The 26,057-nt window shown below is 42.4% G+C and overlaps 1 protein-coding gene across 1 annotated transcript in view; it reads right to left on the bottom strand.

The window, feature by feature from the left end:
• The window catches only part of LOC126458586 (23 kDa integral membrane protein-like), a 53,570-nt gene extending 30,138 nt beyond the window's left edge, over positions 1-23,432 (bottom strand). Inside the window, exon 1 of the mRNA XM_050095727.1 lies at positions 23,309-23,432. Coding sequence (XP_049951684.1) covers positions 23,309-23,371 — 63 coding nt within the window. The 5' untranslated portion in view covers positions 23,372-23,432. The remainder of the gene's footprint in view (positions 1-23,308) is intronic.
• Between the last annotated feature and the right edge of the window lie 2,625 nt (positions 23,433-26,057).

The following is a 26,057-nucleotide window of genomic DNA, read 5'->3' as shown; positions in this document are numbered from 1 at the left end:
GTTATGTTCCTTACCTACCAATATTATGAATACTACCAGTAATTCTACAATTTACTACGTAATTTATGTTATGCACCAAAACTGCCGAACCGTAGCTGCGACGGAGCGCAAGTCTAATCCTGACACTGGATTTAAACATTCATTCCCTATGCGTAGGCCTATGCAGAACACAATATTCAGCCAGGAACCAAAATGATATAGAACAGGTCGCTTTGGCACCAGCCTAATTCCCATATATCTCAAACGTAAAACAGTTAGAATGCTTCACAAACTAATTCTAAAGAAATCATTCACTTTGACTTTTTTGAATCACGTACAATGCATAATGGCGTGGAGGATCTGTCGGTGGAGGAGATATCAGAGCTACAAGTTTTCAAGTGGAGTAAAGAGTGTAAAATCAAGAAAAGGCAAACAAGTATGCGTAAGATAATAAGCTGCAGGACACAACTGTTCACTGTAAAATTTGCTCAGCAACCACACAAATACTGACAATTCCACCGATTTTCTGACAATGTAAGATTTAGTCGATGAGCTTGATTGCGAGAGACAGCATATCTCGAAAATCCTCAATGTTGTCACTGGCGAAACATGCAGCACCAGATTACCTGAACATGTAAAAATTAACATAATGCACTGGTCGTAGCTCACTCCTTTTACATGAAGACAAGCAATGCATGCAAACTTAAGAAAGAAACAGACGAGCAGTAATAGTTACACAAACTCACGAAAAACCTTGAATAATCGGTTTAAATCACTGTACAGCAAGAGACTGGTCCAATAAACATCGAACGGAAATGATATAGACGAAACAACTACAGACTAAAGACCTGTAAGCATCCAAAGGAGCATATATATGCATAGAAAGATGAGAGGAACTCAAATGCAAATTTGTTCGCGCACATTATATATATATATATATATATATATATATATATATATATATATATATATATAGTTATAATAGAGGGAAACATTCCACGTAGGAAATATATATCTAAAAACAAAGATGATGTGACTTACCAAATGAAAGTGCTGGCAGGTCGACAGACACACAAACAAACACAAACATACACACAAAATTCAAGCTTTCGCAACAAACTGTTGCCTCATCAGGAAAGAGGGAAGGAGAGGGAAAGACGAAAGGATGTGGGTTTTAAGGGAGAGGGTAAGGAGTCATTCCAATCCCGGGAGTGGAAAGACTTACCTTAGGGGGAAAAAAGGACGGGTATACACTCGCACACACACACATATCCATCCACACATATACAGACACAAGCAGACATATTTGGTCTTTAAATATGTCTGCTTGTGTCTGTATATGTGTGGATGGATATGTGTGTGTGTGCGAGTGTATACCCGTCCTTTTTTCCCCCTAAGGTTAGTCTTTCCGCTCCCGGGATTGGAATGACTCCTTACCCTCTCCCTTAAAACCCACATCCTTTCGTCTTTCCCTCTCCTTCCCTCTTTCCTGATGAGGCTACAGTTTGTTGCGAAAGCTTGAATTTTGTGTGATGTTTGTGTTTGTTTGTGTGTCTGTCGACCTGCCAGCACTTTCATTTGGTAAGTCACATCATCTTTGTTTTTATATATATATATATATATATATATATATATATATATATATATATATATATATATATATATATGAAAGTTTATCGGGAAAAAGTTTGCCTGTCCCTTTTCTTGCTCGATATATCCCTAATCAAGTTGCATGCAACAATAAAAGTTCCCATTTCCATGTGTTTTTCACTTGTGGCGAGTGCATAGTTCTGAGATTTCTACTTACAGTACATGCTATACTGTCACTAAGATTATACGACTCGTTCTAAATGATTAATTAACCAAAATTAAGAGGATAAAACATTTTAACAGTTCTTTCTCATGAAGTTTACGACATTCCCAAAGTACTGCCAATATGACTCATCCGAGTCGAGCAAGAAAATGGGAAGGCAGACTTTTTCCGATAAACTTTCACCTATTATTTATGAAACTACCGTAATTGACTGATACTTGAAAGTGACTTTGTGTGCTACCAGCCATGGATACTAAGGGCAACATTTCAGCCCCCTGTAATAAGTAACAATTGCTGTCACTGTAAAATACGTAGTTGATAAGCTTAACATTCTGATGAATCGTTATTCCTACGTAAGCTCAAATGCAGCATCGAGATTGGACAGGTTTTATGTCTCGGAAATATTGACGTAGACGGCTATTAATTCATACCGCTCAGCATTACTGATAATCATTCAGTTCTAATTAAAGGATTCTCGACATCAGTTCCGTATGGAAGGTGCTATTGGAAACTAAACTCTAGCAACATCGACGCAAGCGTGGTGAAAAAAATTTGAGCATAGAGTTCTCCAACTGGAGAAGAACAAAACGATTCTATAGACATCACAGTAACGGTGGGAGAAGGTAGTCAAACGTGTTATTGTATCATTTAATTTTTTTTAACGCTTCGTATGAAACCTGCTGAGAAAAACAAGATACCGACTAATCTTATTACAAAACTTACGAGGTATACAAAAAAAAAAAGTTTGTGGTATTCCAGAGTAAAGGAAATGAAGTTGCTCAGAAAGGGAATATTGGAAATAAATCAGACAGACTGAAAAGGAACACTGGCAGGTCCAAAGGCCACACAAGTTATCCTGATTTAAATTGGCGAGAGAACACAGGAACACTCAACAACGTGCACAGTATCCGATTACCATCCAGTCACATTGCTTTGCATAAATTACAAGATAATAGAAAAAATTCTCGTTGTGAGAATACAGGGAGTACTACATGAAATTGCTGGACCAAACAAGTAGCGTTCCAATCTTTAATGGAACTGGAATACTGAGAGCCTGTTTTTTCCGGGTCCACAGTATTCAGCAACAAAATACTGGCTCCCTCAGTATTGCTTTAGATCGTGCGTTTGACAAAGTGACTCATGATTTTTGAGGCATCTGATACTTCACTTTATCTTCCCGTAATCAATAATACATTCTTATCGATACATATAAAAATTATTTCAAGGATCCAAATGAACGATTACCTAATAATAGGACGTCCAGTGCAAATATCTGTCAGACAAGGATGTCCGTTGTCTGCTGCTTTATTTATAAAATCCTTAGAGCTATTAATAGTCATATTTAATACAAAAAATTGTAAACTGTAGCTTTACATGACGTAACCACAATAGTGAAAAATGACACTGAAGTTGTACGAACTAACCAGATTTTGGTATGTGAAGCAGTTATTAATGTGAAGAAAAGCAAACTACTCTGCATAACGAATCACCTACACCTAGGCAGTTATCCTTACACGGAATGCAACAAAATAGAAATACTAGGCGTTCTTTTCAGAAACAGAATCAGTGAATTCCTGAACAAGAACGCAAATAAATGGTGTAGAAAATAAGAAGAGGAGCGTTGATACGTTTCCACTATATGCTCCTCCGCCTAGCCAGAAAACACTTAACGCTTCCAGCGAAAGAAGGCAGGCTAAACCTGGTTGACGTCGAATACGAATCAAAACTACTCCTTGTGAAAAACATACTTCATACTCCCACAGGCCCTCTGGACAGAGCAGAGTCCTTAGAGGAAGAATAGGGCATGTCAGGAGAAAATGAATTATATTTGGCCAAAACCAACTCTATTAAATATATTTGGCAGTTAGTCGGGAAAATGGAAACAGGAAGGAATCACAGTACAAAGAGTATTACCAAAATTTTATCTTCATTTAAACGTGTAAACTCGAACATTCAGTTTAAAAGTTTGAATATCTACTGGAAGACTGTAATGAAAACTCTCTCTGACGAGTGTATAACCGGACGTACGCTCTATCGCAACATCTTCATCAATGATCTTTTACCCACCGCAGAGCTACGGCCCAGGTTTCACCAATAGCACAACCCATTCGGTACCGCCATGTAAGAGACACCACAATACACAGAATGGCTGAAATTTAGAAAACCGTAGACGTTTCGAAATGACGACACAGCACTATGCAAATAAGCTAAATGAGCAGCCATAAAACCTGTCGAACAGGAAGCTGATTTGCTTCGACATTCGAGCCTTCCCGTGAGCGAAAGAGTGAATGTTAACATGGTTAATTTGTGATAACATATCGTGTGTACTAAGAATAGTTAAACAACGTGTAAAGGTTTCCAAGGCCACGTAAGGAAAGAAAGATGGAAAATACTGATAAACCGAAACTGGGAACAAAATACAGATTATAGATAAATGCAGGCATATGGATCCAGGTACAAAGACACATGTCAATTGTAATCTTAACATTAATCTTGCTTTCAAATAATTTCTAAAATTAGAGAATTTCACTTGCAGAGCATACATAATGCTAGTCTAATTTGAAAAGGAATTTTAAGTTAACAACCTGAATACATAAAAAAAGCTGTGACCTAGATTTATGCCTGCGCTAGAAGACTCAGTTATCATTCAAATTTTCCTTTCTGTTAACATTTTAATCAGTTGCAACAAGTTTCTAACAAAAATTGTATTTATAATAGTCAACTAGTCAAGAAGACTTTAATTTCACACTTTCTTTCCTTTCAGATTTTTTCCACTTTGGAAGAGAAAAACATTTTAAGTTATTGACTATGAAGAAATTTTATTTCACCTTAATTCAAAGCTGCAAGTCTAACGCGAAAAGTATTTCAATTTTGTGAGTATATATTAAGTTTAATTTACTTCACGAAGAAGCACTGTTTATTAATCTCATTTCTAAGCAAATACAGACAATTTAAAGAAAAATTACTGCCAGTACATACCAGAGAGGTTTCTTTTCTTACATACTCTTAATCTATCAGGAAATTTTACGGAAAGCAATGTCGGTATCTGTTTCAATAAAACCAATAGCCCATTGAGGTACAAGTTTTACTGAAACTTACCCTAAACACTCTGTAACAAAGTCTGCTTTCATCTGATGATGACAGCACCCGAAACGTGATTGTAAATTTTGAAACGTGTTACTAGATGTAGGAGGCCATAATCATAAAAACAGTAAAGATTATGAAAATTTTATCTGTTTCCGGACATATGCAGGGCCTTTCGAAAAGATACCTCCGATTTCACAAGAATATATCTTCTACATGCCTAAAGATAGAAACTTTGCCAGAATTTTCACTTATGCGTCAAAACTAATACTCTGTCACGGCGACAAGTGTAAATTGCTGCTGGCCGGTGTGGCCGTGCGGTTGTAGGCGCTTCAGTCTGGAACCGCGTGACCGCTACGGTCGCAGGTTCGAATCCTGCCTCGGGCATGAATGTGTGTGATGTTCTTAGGTCAGTTAGGTTTAAGTAGTTCTAAGTTCTAGGGGACTGATGACCATAAATGTTAAGTCCCATAGTGCTCAGAGCCATTTGAACCATTTTTTGTAAATTGCTGCTTCTGGTGGTTGCTGGGAGGGAACTCCCTGCCGTAGCTAACTCGCTCGCCATCCAATGTGCATTACCTAAAGATGTCGATAGCATAGCAACAAAATGATGTCTCCTTATATCAATATCTACATCTTCATACGTACTCCGCTAGCTACCATACGGTGCGTCCTGCAGGTTACCTTGTACCACAACTAGTCATTCCCTTTTCTGTTCTACTCGCATAGAAAGCGAGGAAAAACAAAGTGTCTGTATACCAGTGGTCGCCAAACATTTTTGCTCAAGAGCCAATTTTGACACTGTGGGGCGATACCTCGGGCAGCAAACACTGATCAGACGGAGCGTTATGACTACCTACCTAACTGCTGGCATGTCCACCTTTTGCACGGGTAACAGCGGCGACGCGTCGTGGCATGGCGGCAAGGGGGCCTTGGAAGGTCCTTGGAGGGAGTTGACACCACATCTGCACACACAAGTCACCTAATTCCCTTAAATTCCGGAGAGGGGGGCGATAAACTCTGACGCAACTTTCAATCACATCACAGATCTGTTCGGTGGGGTTCAGAGATGACGATTTGAAGGGCCAGCACATCAATTTAAACTAGCCACTGTGTTACTCGACTCACTCTAACACACTCCTGGCCTTTTGACAAGGTGCATTATCTTGTTGAAAAATGCTACTGCCATTGGGAAACATGATCGTCATGAAGGGATGTACGTGGTCTGCAACCAGTGTACGATACCCTTGACCGTCATAGTGCCTTGCACGAACTCCACTGGACCCAATGATGCCCACGTGAATGTTCCACAGAGCATAATGGAGCCGCCGCGAAACTTGTCTCCGTCGATGGTATAGGTGTCAAGAAGTTGTTCCCTTGGAAGACGACGGAATCGCGCTTTCCATTGGCATCATGAAGAAGGTATCAGTATTTATCAGACCTTGCAACGCTCTGCCACTACGTAAACGTCCAGTGCCGATGCTCACTTGCCCATTCCAGATGTAGTTACCGATGCCATGGTGCTAACAATGGCACAAAAATGGTTCAAATGGCTCGGATTACTATGGGACTTAACAGGTCAGCAGTCCCCTAGAACTTAGAACTACTTAAACCTAACTAACCTAAGGACATCATACACATCCATGCCCGAGACAGGATTCGAATCTACGACCGTTGCGGTCACGCGGTTCCAGACTGAAGCGCCGAGAACCGCTCGGCCACCCTTGCCGGCGAGCAACGGCACATTCATGGGACGGTGGATGCGGAGTCCCACCGTTAGGAGTGTTCAGTGTACTGTGTGTTCAGACGTCCAACATTGAAAAATGATGTTAGTTCAGCCACAGTTCGGCGCCTGTCCTATTTTACCAGTCTTCCCAGCCTGCGATGTCCGACATCTGTAATGAGGAGTGACCCAACCCCACGACATCTGGACATAGTTTCACTTTGGTTTCGCCACATGTTGAAGACACTCACCACGGCACACCTCGAACACTCGACAAGCCGAGATGTTTCCGAAATGCTTGTATTGAGCCTCTGGGCCATCGCAATCTACCCTCGGTCAAATTCAGATAAATGACTCGCCTTCCCCATTCTTCACAGGGACATCACGCTCACTGACATTACGTGCTCTGTGCTTTGTCTGTCTAGCAGTCATAGCAGTCATTTCTTACCAGATGACTCTGATATTGCCTGTAGGGGTTTGTAGTAGGAAGGTGGTCATAATGATCTGGCTGATCAACGTATATACGGATCATATTATTAACTGGTAATCTACGTAAATTAATATATTACCAAAAGCTCACCATTCCTTACAGACGTGAACTCCCCTGTAGTTTCAGATGTCCGATTACTGTAAAAATGTGTTAAATATTTGACTTTAAGCGCATAAGCTGGAAAAACTTTGGAAAAGGTTTGCAATTATGATGAACGTTTGTGGAAGCGCAACACTGGCCATGTTGCACTCCATTTTTAGCAAAAGGAAGTTATTCACGCATCTCAGTGGTTCAAAATGGTTCACATGGCTCTGAGCACTATGGGACTTAACTACTGTGGTCATCAGTCCCCTAGAACTTAGAACTACTTAAACATAACTAACCTAAGGACAGGACACACATCCATGCCCGAGGCAGGATTCGAACCTGCGACCGGAGCGGTAACGCGGCTCCAGACTGTAGCGCCTAGAACCGCTCGGCCACTCTGGCCGGCCGCATCTCAGTGTTTATGACATCATTTCAACTGAATTATGTGTCGTACATGTGATAAAATTTTACAGGTACATTCAGCGGCATCTCCGGATACTGCCTGCGAAATTTGTTGCGAATAATTGTAAAGAAGTAGTAAATTAAAACGTCATGCCCGCTGCGGCAATTTTACTGGGTGAACAACGAAAATGTAGATGGCGATGAACTTTTTCCTTTCGCTACTTTCATTATTTTGTGGGGTTGTGGGGAAGGGGGATATCGCCGATAAAAAATTTCATAAAAACTTGAAATTATGTCTGAAGTTTGCTGGAAGTCGCTAAGTGTTCTCGTTCTCAAACACTGGTTGAAAATATTCCTGGTATTGTCACGCTAGTACTTAACGTTGCTTCAACAAAAACACACTCTTTCCAACTATCATACTAGTCTTATTGTGTTAAACGTCTAACATAAGATTATGCCTCTTACTGAGTAGGTTATGATGTTGTTGTTGTTGTTGTTGTTGTTGTGATCTTCTCTTTTTTTTATGGGACTGAACTGCTAAGGTCATCAGTCCTTAAGCTTACACACTACTTAACCTAAATTATCCTAAGGATAAACACACACACACATGCACGAGGGAGGACTCGAACCTCCACCGGAACCAGCCGCACAGTCCATGACTGCAGCGCCTCAGGGCGCTCGGCTAAGGTCTTCAGTCCAAAGAGTGGTTTGATGCAGCTCTCCATGCTACTCTATCCTGTGCAAGCTTCTTCATCTCCCAGTACCTACTGCAACCTACATCCTTCTGAATCTGCTTAGTGTATTCATCTCTTGGTCTCCCTCTACGATTTTTACCCTCCACGCTGCCCTCTAATACTAAATTGGTGATCCCTTGATGCCTCAGAACATGTTCTACCAACCGATCCCTTCTTCTAGTCTAGTTGTGCAACAAATTTCTCTTCTCCCCAGTTCTATTCAATACCTCCTCATTAGTTATGTGATCTACCCATCTAATCTTTAGCATTCTTCTGTAGCACCATATTTCGAAAGCTTTTATTCTCTTCTTGTCCACACTATTTATCGTCCATGTTTCACTTCCATACATGGCTACACTCCATACAAATACTTTCAGAAACTTCTTCCTGATACCTAAATCTATACTCGATGTTAACCAATTTCTCTTCTTCAGAAACGCTTTCCTTGCCATTGCCATTCTACATTTTATACCCTCTCTACTTCGACCATCATCAGTTATTTTGCTCCCCAAATAGCAAAACTCATTTACTATTTTAAATGTCTCATTACCTAATCTAATTCCCTCAGCATCACCCGACTTAATTCGACTACATTCCATTATCCTCGTTTTGCTTTTGTTGATGTTCATCTTATATCCTCCTTTCAAGGCACTGTCCATTCCGTTCAACTGCTCTTCTAGGTTCTTTGCTGTCTCTGACAGAATTACAATGTCATCGGCGAACCTCAAAGTTTTTATTTCTTCTCCAAGGATTTTAATTCCTACTTCGAATTTTTCTTTTGTTTCCTTTACTGCTTGCTCAATTTACAGATTGAATAACATCGGGGCTGCAACCCCGTCTCACTCCATTCCCAACCACTACTTCCCTTTCATGCCCCTCGACTCTTATAACTGCCATCTGGTTTCTGTACAAATTGTAAATAGCCTTTCGCTTCCTGTATTTTACCCCTGCCACCTTCAGAATTTGAAAGAGATTATTCCAGTCAACAATGTCAAAAGCTTTCTGTAAGTCTAGAAATGCTATAAAACCAGTCTGCCTTTCCTTAACGTATCTATGAGAAGGCGTTGGGTCAGTATCGCTTCGTGTTCCTACGTTTCTCCTGAATCCAAACTGATCTTCCCGAGGTCGGCTTCTACCAGTTATTCCATTCTTCTGTAAAGATTCGTGTTAGGATTTTGCAATCGTGACTTATTAAAATGGTAGTTCGGCAATTTTCACATCCGTCAGTACCTGCTCTCTTCGGAATTGGAATTATTGTATTCTTCTTGAAGTCTGAGGGTATTTCGCCTGTCTCATACATCTTGCTCACCAGATGGTAGAGTTTTGTCAGGGCCTGGCTTCCCAAGGATGTCAGTTATTCCAATGGAATGTTGTCTACTCCCGGGGCCTTGTTTCGAATTAGGTCTTTTTGTGCTCTGTCAAACTCTTCACGCAGTATCATATCTCCCATTTCATCTTCATCTGCATCCTTTTCCATTTCCATTGTCCTCAATTACATCGTCCTTGTATAGACCCTCTATATACTCCTTCCACCTTTCTGCTTTCCATTTTTTGCTTAGAACTGTGTTTCCATCTGTGCTCTTGATATTCATGCAAGTGGTTCTCTTTTCTCCAAAGGTCTCTTTAATTTACCTGTAGGCATTATCTATCTTACCCCTAGTGAAATATGCCTCTACATCCTTACATTTGTCCTCTAGCCATACCTGCTTAGCGATTTTGCACTTCCTGTCAATCTCATTTTTGAGTAGTTTCTATTCCTTTCTGCCTATTTCATTTTGTGCATTTTTGTATTTTCTCCTTTCATCAATTAAATTCAATATTTCTTCAGTTACCCAAGGATTTCTACTAGCCCTCGTCTTTTTAGCTACTTGACCCTCTGCTGCCTTCACTATTTCAAGATTATGATAACGTATTAATTTTTTTTAAAGTTGGTCAGTAATTACGCGGAATTTTTAAATCAATTTTTGCCTTGGAAGCCGTTAGATAATGGTTACTGGTATTGGGCTCCGGAGTAGTTGCTTACAATTAATAACACAGATGATCCCCAACAGATTAGCTACAGTAAGGGCGTGATAAGTCGGTCGCCGTCCCTGAAGTACTGATCACTTCATGTCAGCACCACTCGGAACACTTCGTGTAGACTGTTTCAAACTGCTGCCAATCTCAGCGATATAACAGTTGTGATTCTATAATTGCGCGTTGAAGTGTTGTTTACTTTACCACGAGTGTGATGACTTTCGTTGATAATACACTCCTGGAAATTGAAATAAGAACACCGTGAATTCATTGTCCCAGGAAGGGGAAACTTTATTGACACATTCCTGGGGTCAGATACATCACATGATCACACTGACAGAACCACAGGCACATAGACACGGGCAACAGAGCATGCACAATGTCGGCACTAGTACAGTGTATATCCACCTTTCGCAGCAATTCAGGCTGCTATTCTCCCATGGAGACGATCGTAGAGATGCTGGATGTAGTCTTGTGGAACGGCTTGCCATGCCATTTCCACCTGGCGCCTCAGTTGGACCAGCGTTCGTACTGGACGTGCAGACCGCGTGAGACGACGCTTCATCCAGTCCCAAACATGCTCAATGGGGGACAGATCCGGAGATCTTGCTGGCCAGGGTAGTTGACTTACACCTTCTAGAGCACGTTGGGTGGCACGGGATACATGCGGACGTACCGTGCACTATTCAGTGTCCCCTCGACGATCACCAGTGGTGTACGGCCAGTGTAGGAGATCGTTCCCCACACCATGATGCCGGGTGTTGGCCCTGTGTGCCTCGGTCGTATGCAGTCCTGATTGTGGCGCTCACCTGCACGGCGCCAAACACGCATACGACCATCATTGGCACCAAGGCAGAAGCGACTCTCATCGCTGAAGACGACACGTCTCCGTTCGTCCCTCCATTCACGCCTGTCGCGACACCACTGGAGGCGGGCTGCACGATGTTGGGGCGTGAGCGGAAGACGGCCTAACGGTGTGCGGGACCGTAGCCCAGCTTCATGGGGACGGTTGCGAATGGTCCTCGCCGATACCCCAGGAGCAACAGTGTCCCTAATTTGCTGGGAAGTGGCGGTGCGGTCCCCTACGGCACTGCGTAGGATCCTACGGTCTTGGCGTGCATCCGTGCGTCGCTGCGGTCCGGTCCCAGGTCGACGGGCACGTGCACCTTCCGCCGACCACTGGCGACAACATCGATGTACTGTGGAGACCTCACGCCCCACGTGTTGAGCAATTCGGCGGTACGTCCACCCGGCCTCCCGCATGCCCACTATACGCCCTCGCTCAAAGTCCGTCAACTGCACATACGGTTCACGTCCACGCTGTCGCGGCATGCTACCAGTGTTAAAGACTGCGATGGAGCTCCGTATGCCACGGCAAACTGGCTGACACTGACGGCGGCGGTGCACAAATGCTGCGCAGCTAGCGCCATTCGACGGCCAACACCGCGGTTCCTGGTGTGTCCGCTGTGTCGTGCGTGTGATCATTGCTTGTACAGCCCTCTCGCAGTGTCCGGAGCAAGTATGGTGGGTCTGACACACCGGTGTCAATGTGTTCTTTTTTCCATTTCCAGGAGTGTAGTATTTGTACCCATAATTAAACGCGGTATTGAATATGAGACACCATCACGAAAGTTTGATAAATTCTTTAATGTTGTTTTTCTTCTACTCATTGCATTATATTAAAACAGCTTTAATTAATTTGAAGTTGCTTGCTACAGGTAAGTACCACATTTGAAGATAACCTCTGTAGTGCGCACTCGCGATTCCCTGTTACTGCTGTGTCAAAATTGATACCAAAACAAATTATAGACATAATACCGGTACGAGTCACGCAGGCTCGTGTGTTGTCAGTACCAGATGATAAACAATAAATCACTCACCCTTCTACTCCTGAGTTAATCGGCCACATTTACTTATCTCATGGCCAAATTCAGCAACGACAATTAAAAATATGCACGTCTTAAAAATGTAACGGTCCCTGTAAATATTTTTCTTTGTTGCTGTGCGGAAAACAAGACTCCGAAGAAGGTCCTGACGTTAGTTGACGTTTTTGGACTCGGCTGTTAGTTTCTAGGTGCGTGTTAGTACGGCTGAGAAACGCGGACTGCACGAATACGTGATTCGGGACGCATGCGACCCGTGGGCCACAGTTTGACGACCACTGGTCTATACGCTCAGTACCAGCCCTAATTTCTCTCTTCGTGGTTCTTAAGCGAAATATACATTTGCGGCAGTAGGATCATTCTGAAATCAATAACAAATGTCTGCTCCCTGAATTTTCTCAACGGTGTTTCCCGAAAAGAATGTCATCTTCCCTCAAGGGATTCTTATTTGAGTCCACGAAACACCTCCGTAATGATGACGTATTAATCAAATCTAATGGTAACAAAACTAGCAGCACGCCTCTGAATTGGTTAGTTGCTCCGATGTCTTCTTTTAATCCTATCTGATGAGGATCCCAAGACTCGAGCGGTACTCAAGAAAGCGCCATGTCAGTAACGACAGCGCCACTGTCCTAGAATTCTCCCAGTTAACCGAAGTCTACCATTCGATTTCCCTGCTACCAATCTCACGTGCTCGTTCCATTTCATATCCCTTTGTAACGTTACGCCTGGATATTTAATCAATGTGATTGTGTCAAGCAACACACCACTAGTACTTTATTCCGACATTACAGGATTGCTTTTCCTTCTCATCCCCATTAACTCATATTTTTAGGTTTAGAGCAAGCTGCCATTCATCACACATATTAGAAATTTTATCTAAGGCATCTCGTATCCTCTTATAATCACTTAAAGACGACACCTTACAATACACCAACGCACCACCAGCAAACTGTCTCAGATTGCCGCTCACCCTCTCCGACAGATCACTTATGAACATAGAAAATGATAGCGGTCCTATCACACGTCCCTATCACACTTACTTGGGGCACTCCTGACGATACCCTTGTCTCTGATGAACAGACGTCGTCGAGGACAAAGTATTAGGTTCTATTACTTAAGAAGTTTTAGAGCCACTCACATATCTGAGAAGCTATTTCGTACTTTCGTTAAAAGTCTGCAGTGAGGCACTGAGTCAAACGCTTTTCCGGAAATGTAGGGAGATGGAATATGCCAGTTGCCGTTCATCCAAATGCAGAAATGGAAAATCATTTTCTTGAAACTGCTGGCGCCATCGTGAAATGCTTTGAGCTGTACGGGGTGCAGTGCCTTACTCTCGAAGTAAGTCATCCTATGCAGTTGCAATTAGACTGTACCTTTTGTTGCTTTGTGATCACTATCTAGATCCGACGTATGTTGAATAATGAACGAGCAAGCGAACTAGGTAACTGCAACGTATGAGTCGCCAACTTTGAATTGGCACCAAGGTTCTTTTTTAAGTTCGATACGTATGTTAAAATTCACCTCAAGGTCCTGTCTTCATTCTCGTAAAAGATTTGTGAAATTGGACCTGTCTGAAACAATCTGCTTTTTTCGTGTAATGATTGTTACTATTTCGTTCTAAAGGGAAGGGCTATCATAAATCTGCCACAGTCCGCTTGATTTAAGATAGGTCTATGAAGATCGTAATGCAAGAGGATTACTATTTGTAACTGTCTACCTTCTTTCTCAAGACACGTACTTTTTTCTTCGAAAAAACGTAATTGAAGGGTGGAAGAAAGGAAGAGTAGTATATTGGAGATGGAGCACAAACTCGGATTAATTCAAGAATGGGGAAGGAAATCGGCCGTGCCCTCTCAAAGGAACCACGCCGGAATTTCCCTGAGCTATTTAGAGAAATCACAGAAAATCTAAACCTGGATGGTCAGGCTCGGATTTGAACCGTCGTCCTCCCGAATGAGAGTTCAGTGTGCTAAGCATTTCACCCCCTCGAAGTGAAGGATGGGTTGGAGCTCGTTGATGTGGGTGGAGGACTGGTGGAGATTGAGGGGCTAATGAGAAATTTCTTTGTTAGTTTCAAGTAAAGGATATGTTGGTCTGGTCACTAGCAATTCCTGCAACCAGTTGTTCTGCTGAATAACACGAGCTTTGTGGTGCGGTAGCGGACATATCGTACTGAGTATGCCATAGCATGCGACCCGGGTACATTACTGCGCAGCGGGTAACCAATCGCCCAGGCGCTGTTTAACTACTAATCACGCCTATACTTAACAATTATGAGAATTATTTTTCCTTGGGGGTGAAGAAAAACTGAGACGTTTAACGTTGCTTATATTACTGTACACACCGGTACCTCTAATACCCAGTAGTACTTGCATTGATGCATGCCTGTATTCGTCGTGGCATACTATCCACAAGTTCATCAAGGCACTGTTGGTCCAGATTGTCCCACTCCTCAACGGCGATTCGTAGTAGATCCCTCAGAGTGGTTGGTGGGTCACGTCGGCCATAAACAGACCTTTTAAATCTATCCCAGGCGTGTTCGATAGGCTTCATGTTTGGAGAAAATGCTGGCCACTCTAGTCGAACGATGTCGCTGTCCTGAAGGAAGTCATTCACAAGATGTGCACGATGGGGGTGCGAACTGTCGTCCATGAAGACGAATGCCTCGCCAATATGTTGCCGATGTGGTTGCACTATCGGTCGGAGGACGGCATTCACGTATCGTAAAGACTTTACGGCTCCTTCCATGACCACCAGCGGCGTACATCTGCCCCACATAATGCCTCCCCAAAACAGAAGGGAACCTCCACCTTGTTGCAGTCGCTGGGCAGTGTGTCTAAAACGTTCAACCTGACCGGCTTGCCTCCAAACACGTCTCCGACGATTGCCTGGTTGAAGTCATATGTGACACTCATCGGTGAAGAGAAGGTGACGCCAATCCTGAGCGGTACATTCGGCATGTTGTTGCGCCCATCTGTGCCGCGCTGCACATTGTCGTGGTTGCAAAGATGGACCTCGCCATCGACGTCGGGAGTGAAGCTGCTCATCATGCAGCCTATTGCGCACAGTTTGAGTCGTTACACGGCATCCTGTGGCTGCACGAAAAGCATTATTCAACATGGTGGCGTTGCTGTCAGGGTTCCTCAGAGCCATAATCCATAGATAGCGGTCATCCACTGGAATAGTAGCCCTTGAGCGGCCTGAGCGAGGCATATCATCGACAATTCCTGTCTCTCTGTATCTTCCTGTCTCCCTGTATCTCCTCCATGTCCGAACAATATCGCTTTGGTTGTCTCCGAGATGCCTGAACACTTCCCTTGTTGAGAGCCCTTCCTGGCACAAAGTAACAATGCGGACGCGATCGAACAACGGTACTGACAGTCTAGGTATGTTTGAACTACAGACAACACGAGTCGTGTACCTCCTTCCTGGTGGAATGATTGGAAATGGTCGGCTATCGGACACCTTCTGTCTAATAGGAGCTGCTCATGCATGGTTGTTTACATCTTTGGGCAGGTTTAGTGACATCTCTGAACAGTCAAAGGAACTATGTCTGTAACACAATATCCACAGTCAACGACAATCTTCAGGAGTTCTGGGACCCAGGGCGATGCAAACCTTTTTTTGATGTGTTTATATTTCAAACCATTTAGAAATACTTTCATTTCATTTTTAATTGAGGGCTTTTGTGTACCTGCACTCACGCCGTATAGCAGTGTTAAGATAACAGAAAGAATCGTTAAGTTCCATTTTTTCATGGTCATTTTGTCTCTTAAGTTTTTTTTTTCAAGTAGTGCTGCAGTTTTATTCCTTTCCTACCTCTAGCGACGAACAGGGATGATTTTAAATTGAATAGAAAACTTTTTTTTTTTTTTTGTTTGACGTAAAGCAGCAGTCGTCAAACTTTATTGCTCAAGATCCAATACTATCTGTGTTTGGCAGCACCTCGGACCACATTGATACTGATCTTATTTAGTTGTTAAATTAGTGTGTTGTGAGCCGCAAATACATTAAGTGTAGTATGGCCAAGGTAAGTTTGCTGCCGGCCGCAAAGTGCAGATCGCGGAAAGACGGCACCATTTGGAACGCTTCGTTGCGACTATTCTGTTTCAGATTGCTGCCTCGCTCAGTGAGGCCAAAGTAGTTACACTGTAATTTCCTGACGAAGTGTTGCTGTGATGTCTGTGTGGTTAATTGATTAATAACAGTAATTGTACTTGTATTGAAAAGTATTACGCAATGCGAAACACGATCACAAATTATTAATAAACTTTTTGAATGTCGTTTTCCTTCTACTCTCTGCATTGTATTACAATAGCCGTAGTTTAATGTCATATTCTTTGCTATAAATACGTGCCATATCTGAAAATGATCTCTTCTATAACACACATTCACGAATCCATGTTAATTCCGTGTCAAAATTTATACCATAGCAGATGATCAATAAGTCTACCTCTGCGTGACTGCTCTGGAATTCACATTTAAATGCGTGACAGGGGGTTAATCGTACCATTTTCACACTATTTGACAACCGTTCCAAAACGAAGACTTCAGTCTTTCCGTGCGAGCTCCGAAAACTTTTATTTTATTACGATAATCATTTCCCCGTGTGTAGTTGGAAGCCATCAAAATATTTTCGCATTCGGAGGATTAACTTGGAAATAAAAATTTCGTGAAAAGTCTCTTCTCAACGAGAAACACTTTTATTTTAATGACTATCACGCCAACTCGTGTACCATATCCGTTACTCTCTCTCCTCTGTTTCGCGATTACAGAAAACAAGCCGTCCTTTCTTGAACCTTATCGATGTCTTCCGTCAGTTCTATCTGGTAAGGATCCAGCAATACTCTAGTAGACTCTTTAACGACTTTCATTATTACTCAAGTCGATGACTTCACACCTATCATTATCACGTTCAACTGCCACTTTTCACACCTTATGTTTTAGTCGATGACTTTCCGCTGCCTTTCTGGCAGGAAGTCACGAGTCAAGTCGCATAAGTGAGACGATACTCCAAAGATACGCAGTTTGATTAGAAGCCGCTTGTAAGGAAGGGTATCCAAAGCCTTCTGGAAATCTACACGTGTGGAATCAATCTAAGATCCCCTGTTAATAGCACGCATTACTTCATGAGAATGCAGAGGCAGTTGTGTTGCAGAAGAACGATATTTCCTGAATCCATGTTCACTAATTGTCAAACGAACATTTTCTGCCGAGGTAATTCGAGTCGCGTACGCCCGTGAGTTGCAAGGACTGGAAGACAAACAATAAAACATTCCCCCCTCTCACATCATCTAACCCCACAGCGGCCGAGTTACTCACCCTTCGCAACTGAAGTAGGCAGCCAGCTGTACGTCTCTCACGGAAGAATTCACCAACAGTCAAGTGAAATTATGATCATGTTGAAATATTACTGTCTCTGGGTTTTTATTTGTGTCTGAGCAGGAAAATTACACTCTTCAGAAGCTCTTAACGTTACTCGATATTTGTGAATTCGGCTGTTGATTGTTAGATCCTTATTGTTTTACATTCGTCTGAAAAGTTGGGCGAATGGTTTCAGAAAATAAAGGAAGCGACAGCTACAAACAACATAGCTTTACCAGCCTTCAAAATAATCATTACTAGCTACAACACGCTTCCAACATCGGTTGTGAATCTGTGGGAAACTGTGGAGCAAACGCTTCTTGTGGGACCATTCGAAGCATCGTGGTCACGCGTTGCTAGATATCCACAATGTCTGCGGATTTTAGTAAACAACAGAGTTCACATTGTCGTTGTTTATCTTCAACTCTTCTGCTCTCATTCACAACGACAGCCGCTGCTCAGCGACAAGCATCCGTCGCACTCGTTCGATGTTGTCTGGGGTCGCGCGCGTTGACGCGAAAGCGGCTAATCCTCGAAACCGTGTCCTTTCCATCTCTAAAGCGTTTAAATTGATTCAACACCGTACACCTGTCGTATCATTCCATGAGCCTCCGTCGCCGTTTTCCTTAATTTGAAGCAAAACTTCATGTTAACGCGTTGCTCCGTTGCGCTCCAACTTGCTATTTCACGAGTGCGACGAATGCTCGCGCATGATCGGCTGCTGTCTCAGAATGACAGCAGAAGAAAAGAAGTAAAGATAGTATAAGCACTACTGTTCAAGAACATTCGCAAACGTTACGGATGGGTTGGCTCAAATGGCTCTGAGCACTATGTGACTTAACATCTATGGTCATCAGTCCCCTAGAACATAGAACTACTTAAACCTAACTAACCGAAGGACATCACACAACACCCAGTCATCACGAGGCAGAGAAAATCCCTGACCCCGCCGGGAATCGAACCCGAGAACCCGGGCGTGGGAAGCGAGAACGCTACCGCACGACCACAAGCTGCGGACCAAACGTTACGCATATCCAACAACGCATGCCCACGGTGCTTCGAGCTATCCCACATGAAGCGTTTGCTTGACAGTTTCCAAACGCTTTACAATCGATGTCAGAAGTGTGTTGTAGATAATGTTGATTACTTTGAAAACCAGTAAAGGTATTTTGTTTTGTAACTTTTATTCCCGTTATTTTCTGAAACTAGACGCTCCTCGTATTATATAATACGCCTTAGGAACGCGAGCCGCCGTAATACTTGATTCGGACCGCATGTGGCCCTTGGGCTGCAGTTTCCGACCATTGAATTAAAGGTTCCAAGATAGAAGCCTCAAAAATGGCTCTGAGCACTATGCGACTTAACATCTTATGTCATCAGTCCCCTAGAACTTAGAACTACTTAAACCTAACTAACCTAAGGACATCACACACATCCATGCCCGAGGCAGGATTCGAACCTGCGACCGTAGCAGTCCCACGGTTCCGGACTGCAGCGCCTAGAACCGCACGGCCACCGCGGCCGGCTTAGAAGCCTCCTCTGACAAGCTGTGATATTGCAATTTTAATGGCCATCAGTACATTTTTATGCAGCAGAATTGCGATGCAGGAAGTACCTAATTTAACTTACGTTATGATCATTCCCAGAGACTGTCAGCTGTATTGGATGCAGTCTCAGAATCTACACACGACTGTTGCTCTTATTACGGAAGTTTATTTGCCCATATTGCAAAAAATACCAATGATCACTAGTTTCTGCGAAATTAAATCGCCTTCTACAGATCATTTGCATAAAAAAATGTTTTTACGGGGCCATTCTATTTCGTCGACTGTTCACATTAATTGGACATAGCTCACAGAGACGGCATTCCACAGTAACGCCTCACGTGATACAATAGAAGTATACTTGTGCGAACGGTGCACAGTTACAAGTAAAATAGATATTCCGTGTATAAAATATTTTATGTTCTGTCTTTGTTGACATCTGACAGGCTCCTATCGGATGTCAACATGAACACAACGTGACAAGATCTTGTACAAGTATTATCTATTTTATTTGTAACTATTACGCACTGTTCGCATAACTATTCTCGAATTGTATGAGAGGCGGCACTATGGATGTCGCCTCTACAGGATGGTCCATTGATCGTGACCGGGCTAAGTATCTCACGAAATAAGCGTCAAACGAAAAAACTACAAAGAACGAAACTTGTCTAGCTTGAAGCGGTAAACCAGATGGCGCTATGGTTGGCCCGCTAGATGGCGCTGCCGTAGGTCAAACGGATATCAACTGCGTTTTTTTTTTAAAATAGGAACCCCCATTTTTTATTACATATTCGTGTAATACGTAAAGAAATATGAATGTTTTAGTTAGACCACTTCTTTCACTTTGTGATACATGGCGCTGTAATACTCACAAACATATGGCTCACAATTTTACACGAACAATTGGTAACGGGTAGGTTTTTTAAATTAAAATACAAATCGTAGGTACGTTTGAGCATTTTGTTTCGGTTGTTCCAATGTGATACATGTACCTTTGTGAACTTACTATTTCTGAGAACGAATGCTGTTACAGCAACAAATGCTCAAAATATTGTCCGTCAACCTCAATGCATGTGGCAATACGTGTAACGACATTCCTCTCAACAGCGAGTAGGTCGCCTTTCGTAATTTCGCACATGCATTGACAATGCGCTGTCGCATGTTGTCAGGCATTGTCGGTGGATCACGATAGCAAATATCCTTCAACTTTCCCCACAGAAAGAAATCCGGGGACGTCAGATCCGGTGAACGTGCGGGTCATGGTATGGTGCTTCGACGACCAATCCACCTGTCATGACATATGCTATTCAATACCGCTTCAACTGCACGCGAGCTATGTGCCAGCCATCCATCATGTTGGAAGTACGTCGCCATTCTGTCATGTAGTGAAACATCTTGTAGTAACATCGGTAGAACATTACGTAGGAAATCAGCATACATTGCACCATTTAGATTGACATCGATAAAATGGGGGCCAATTATCCTTCCTCCCATAGTGCCGCGTCATACATTAACCCGCCAAGGTCGCTGATGTTCCACTTGTCGCAGCCATCGTGGATTTTCCGTTGCCCAAAAGTGCATATTATGCGGGTTTACGTTACCGCTGTTGGTGAATGACGCTTCGTCGCTAAATAGAACACGTGCAAAAAATCTGTCATCGTCCCGTAATTTCTCTTGTGCCCAGTGGCAGAACTGTACACGACGTTCAAATTCGTTGCCATGCAATTCCTAGTCCATAGAAATATAGTACGAGTGCAAACGATGTTGATGTAGCATTCTCAACACCGACGTTTCTGAGATTCCCGATCCTCGCGCAATTTGTTTGCTACTGTTGTGCGGATTAGCCGCGACAGCAGCTAAAACACCTACTTGGGCATCATCATTTGTTGCAAGTCGTGGCTGATGTTTCACATGTGGCTGAACACTTCCTGTTTCCTTGAATAACGTAACTGTCCGGCGAACGGTCCGGACACTTGGATGATGTCATCCAGGATACCGAGCAGCATACATAGCACACGCCCGTTGGACATTTTGATCACAATAGCCATACATCAACACGACATCGCCATTTTCCGCAATTGGTAAACGGTCCATTTTAACACCGATAATGTATCACGAAGCAAATACCGTCCGCACTGGCGGAATGTTACGTGATACCACGTACTTACACGTTTGTGACTATCACAGCGCCATCTATCGCAAAGCGAAACAAGTGGTCCAACTAAAACATTCATGTTTCTTTACATACGGATATATAATAAAAATGGGGGTTCCTATTTAAAAAAACGAAGTTGATATCCGTTTGACCTATGGCAGCGCCATCTATCGGGCCAACCATAGCGCCATCTGGTTTCCACATTCAAGCTAGACGTATTTCGTCCTTTGTAGTTTTTTCGTTTGAAGCTTACTTCAGGTGATATCTGGCCCGGTCTTTATCAGTGGACCACCCTGTATAAGATGTGTTCAATTAATATTAACAATGGTCGAAATCGATTGGCTGTGTAAATAAAAAATAAAAAAAAAATCTGTACAAATTATCTGAAGATGGTGATTTAATTTCGCCGAAATCAGTAACCATTGTGTATTTTCGGTTACCTCTGCGAATAAACTTCTCTAATAAGAAGAACAACCATGTTTATATTATGATGACGTAAAAATTTCAGTGAGATTTCTCCCCCCTTCTCCTCCGGCCTTTTCCAGTCCCGAACGACGGGCGGGAAGAACAGTTGTTGGTAAGCCTTCGTGTCAGTTCCAGTGTCACCAGATTTACCTTCATGGTCATTTCGCTAGATACACGTAGAAGGAATAAGTGTATTTTTGACTGTTCTATGAATTTACGCTTTCAGAATTTCGGCAGTAAGCCACGCCGTGATGCTCAACGCCTCTCTTGTAGCGTATGCCACTGGAATTGTATTAGCGTCTACGCGACGCTTTCCTAATCGTTCAACGAACCTGTGAAGAAACGAGCCGCTCTTCTTTGGATCCTCTCTATCTATCGTATCTGTTATGGGTCCTAGAGGGACAAGCTACCTACCCTTCTTGGGTGTACTACACTTCCTTAGGATTTCTGTAATAATTTTTCGCTCTGCCTTTACTACGATTAATTTTGTATGGTAGTTCCACATTAAATTGCTCAGTACATTTACTCCCAGATATTTGATGGATGTGACTGATTCTAGTGACTCATTGGCATTCGTTTAGTCATGCAATAACACGTCTTATTGTTGGAAGATTAGAGAAAGCCTTGCTATTATGTTTTTCATGACTGCTGCGTGATATGACTTTCTGTCTGTAGTACTTCACCTGTACTTAACTGAACTGCAGAAGCACCTGACACTGCTTATTACGAAAGTGAGAATCAATAAATTTAATTTATCGTAGCTGCTACTATTGGCCACTTCACAGCTGCTTACACTAACAGCGACTTAATAAACAGTAATCAAACCGGCACTGGATCTTAACACTCCCAGGACATAAGTTGGATGTTTATTCGTATGTTCTGCTCTCGTGTGAGTCATTGTGTTTTCCAAAGTCTTCTATACAGCGAAACACTGCAAAGACATCTTCCGTTATTTATTGCATGGCTAAATATAAAACAATCTCAGAAAGAATACTGTGCACGGGTAAATACAATCTAAAAGTAACTACTTTGAGGTGAAACAAACATAAGCTAGAAATAATAGTGAAGCCATTGTGTTAGCTAATACAGTAAGCATTAAAAGGAACCCAATAAGAGAGTTTCAAGAATAATATTTCCTTATGACAATGTATTTGTAGATAGAATTTTCTGTAGGTAGGTCCGCAAGTCGGAATCAATTAAAGCCAAAATGAAAGTAACTTTTTCATTGAAAAATCATGCAAGCAGAGTGCGTATAGAAATAACTTAAATCATAAACTGTAAGCAAAGAACAGAACCTCTTTCCCATTAATTTTTGCTATGTGGTCAACTACTGTGAAATGCTACAACAATACCTAGCAAGCGGGTGAGATTCGAATCAATCTCTTAACTGGTGTTTTTAAAACTTCAGAGCATCCTGTCTACGAATACAAGCGAGATCTACAAAAAAAAGTAGGGTAAAATAGAATAGAAACATGTCACCTTCCTCAATCACAGGTTCTATCTGAAAAATGCTTATTTCATTCAGATCAGGATGTATTAAGAACAGAAGAGATTATTCACACTGACCGTAAACAACAGGTTGAAGAAGAAGAGAAGGTACTTAATCAGTTCCATTCCACACGACTGCATGTTGATGCGTCCTCCAGACACTGTTCGCTGCAGAAACCGAATTACAGAACTGGTTTAGGAGCCGCGAGGCGAGCATTTGCCGTGTCTTCGATCGCGCCCCGTTTCAAACGATATTATCTCTCCTGCTGGGCGCCCATTGGCTGAATCGAGTGGTTGCCAGGGCAACGAGCGAAGCAAAGTAGGCGCGCAGAAGTGCAAATATTCATCGTCCGACGCTACTGTGTAGGACAATACCTGTCGAACCTAACGCTACAGAAAACAAAAATATGATTTGGTCATTAAAAGAGAACAAAATCTTCTTATCTGAACGGAACTGCAATCCTTCTGAGTACTGAACTGTTTCTAACACATTTGAATAAATAGTGAATTAGTTCGTATAACAATTTTTCTCTCCATTACACCGTAGAACACTGTTTGTGGTGAACAGTATAAAGTTCCTACAGTTTACATAAACTATGGATGGTTCCACTCGCGGATAACAATATAGTCTTGAACTAATGAAGGCATCAACACACAGAAGCGACAGAACCTGTAATGAATTCATTCTCCTTTTGCTGTATGATTGTAAGAAGCAAAACGATTGCCACTTATATTGTGAATATGAGAATATGTTTATGACTTATATCAGTAACTCCCAAGAGCAAAAACAAACAAAATATCTACATGTATTTGACGTTTTATGGAGCTAAAAACAACTGTATGGTAGTCTAGGCAAAATATAATTTGCGTATAAAAGCAGAAATGATTGCTTCTGCTTCACATGTTACTTGTCCGCAACGGCCATTTCCAGTGAACCCGCTGTCGATAGGACGTTGAACTGTGACCTTTAACGTGGAGTTTTCCCTTATGTGGCGTTCGCTGAATGATAAGGAGCTTGTTAGTTCCTTTGCATTGCTATACATGCTTTACTGCTGGTTCACTGTTAGTGGCACTATTGTAAACACCCCTTACATCATTTTCATTACTACCCATTTAACATTTCAATTATTTGAAAACAAGAGGGCCATACTTACCCGGTTCTTATCTATTAAATGACTAGATTAAATTATTTATCCTGCGCATGAACACAATACATACAAATACAGCCTGTTTATATAGCAATATAAAGGTTCGTCATCCATCAACAAAATTACTCCTATTCTTTCTTCGTGTTCTTCACTCGGTAACTTAGGTTAACAGGCAATTACTGACGTTCCAGTAGTAAGTGAGGTATGCAGCCTTAGTATCCCAGGGCAACACAATCGTTTAATTAGCACGATTACAGTACGAAAGTTGTTCTGAAGCTCTATTCCATTCCTTGAAAACCACAGAGTATCTTCGAAAGCGGTGAGTAGTACGGTGTGGACCAGGAACAAGTCAGTAAACGTGAACAAATGGGTATCATTTTCTTCAAATGGCTCTGAGCACTATGGGACTTAACATCTGAGGTCATCAGTCCCCTAGAACCTAGAACTTCTTAAACCTAACTAACCTAAGGACATCACACACACCCATGCCCGAGGCAGGATTCGAACCTGTGACCGTAGCGCCTAGAACCGCTTGGCCACCGCGGCCGGCTCATTTTCTTCCTTTTACGCAGTGAATTACTAAATTCTACTCTCGTGTTAGCGTAGTTTTCAGTCCGAATGCTGGTTTCATGCATCTCTCCACGCCGTTTGCAAGCCTGTTTATCTGTGCATAACTCCTGCAACCCACATCCACTTGAACTTGCTGTTGTCTATCCTTGGTCCCTCTGCGCTGTATTAACCCCATACGGTTCCCTGATGCGACCGGATGATTCCTCTCAGCCGATCCATTATTTTTGTCAAATGATATAATAAATTATAAATTAATTGTTCCCCAATTCAATTCAGTACCTCCGCACAATTTTTTCTTCAATTTGCTCATCTCATCATCCTTCCGTAGCATCACATTTGAAAGGTTTCTATTTACTTTTTCCCTGAACTGCTTACCGCCCACGTTTCACTTCTCTACAGAGCTGCAGTATAGACTCCTCCGTAAAGTTCTTCCTAATAGTTACATTTAAATTGAGTAAATTGAAGGCGGAAGAGGGAGAAAGTAAGGGAAAGGAATTATTGATGTCAGCTGCATCGGGACTCTAGAAGGAATAGGCAGCTACAAGTGAAGAATTGTGGTGTACTGGGACTCGAAGCCGGGATCTCTTTCGTACTAACAAGGGAACCTCCCCATCGCACCCCCCTCAGATTTAGTTATAAGCTCGCACAGTGGCTAGACCTTGAAAAACTGAATCCAGATCAATCGAGAAAACAGGAAGAAGTTGTGTGGAACTATGAAAAAATAAGCAAAATATACAAACTGAGTAGTCAATGCGCAAGATAGGCAACATCAAGGACAAAATGGGCCCAAGAGCGCCGTGGTCCCTTGGTTAGCGTGAGCGGCTGCGGAACAAGAGGTTCTTGGTTCAAGCCGTCCATTGACTGAAAAGTGTAATTTTTTATTTTCAGACAATTATTATCTGTCCGTCCGTCCGTCCGATGCGAGGTAACTGCGCCGTAGTATGGGGACGCCACACCTAAATAAACATCGAAACACACGACGTCAGTCGACTACAGCGTACGGAAGAGAGACTATTCCTGCCAACGAGGCTCCCTGGCTGGCAGTTGACTGTTCACTACTTTGGACGAGAGTGCATTAAATACGTGAGATATATTCTGTGGGCAATATG

Source organism: Schistocerca serialis, chromosome 1 (assembly GCF_023864345.2).
Source record: "Schistocerca serialis cubense isolate TAMUIC-IGC-003099 chromosome 1, iqSchSeri2.2, whole genome shotgun sequence".
Taxonomy (NCBI): domain Eukaryota; kingdom Metazoa; phylum Arthropoda; class Insecta; order Orthoptera; family Acrididae; genus Schistocerca; species Schistocerca serialis.
This window is presented reverse-complemented; position numbering and strand designations above follow the sequence as displayed.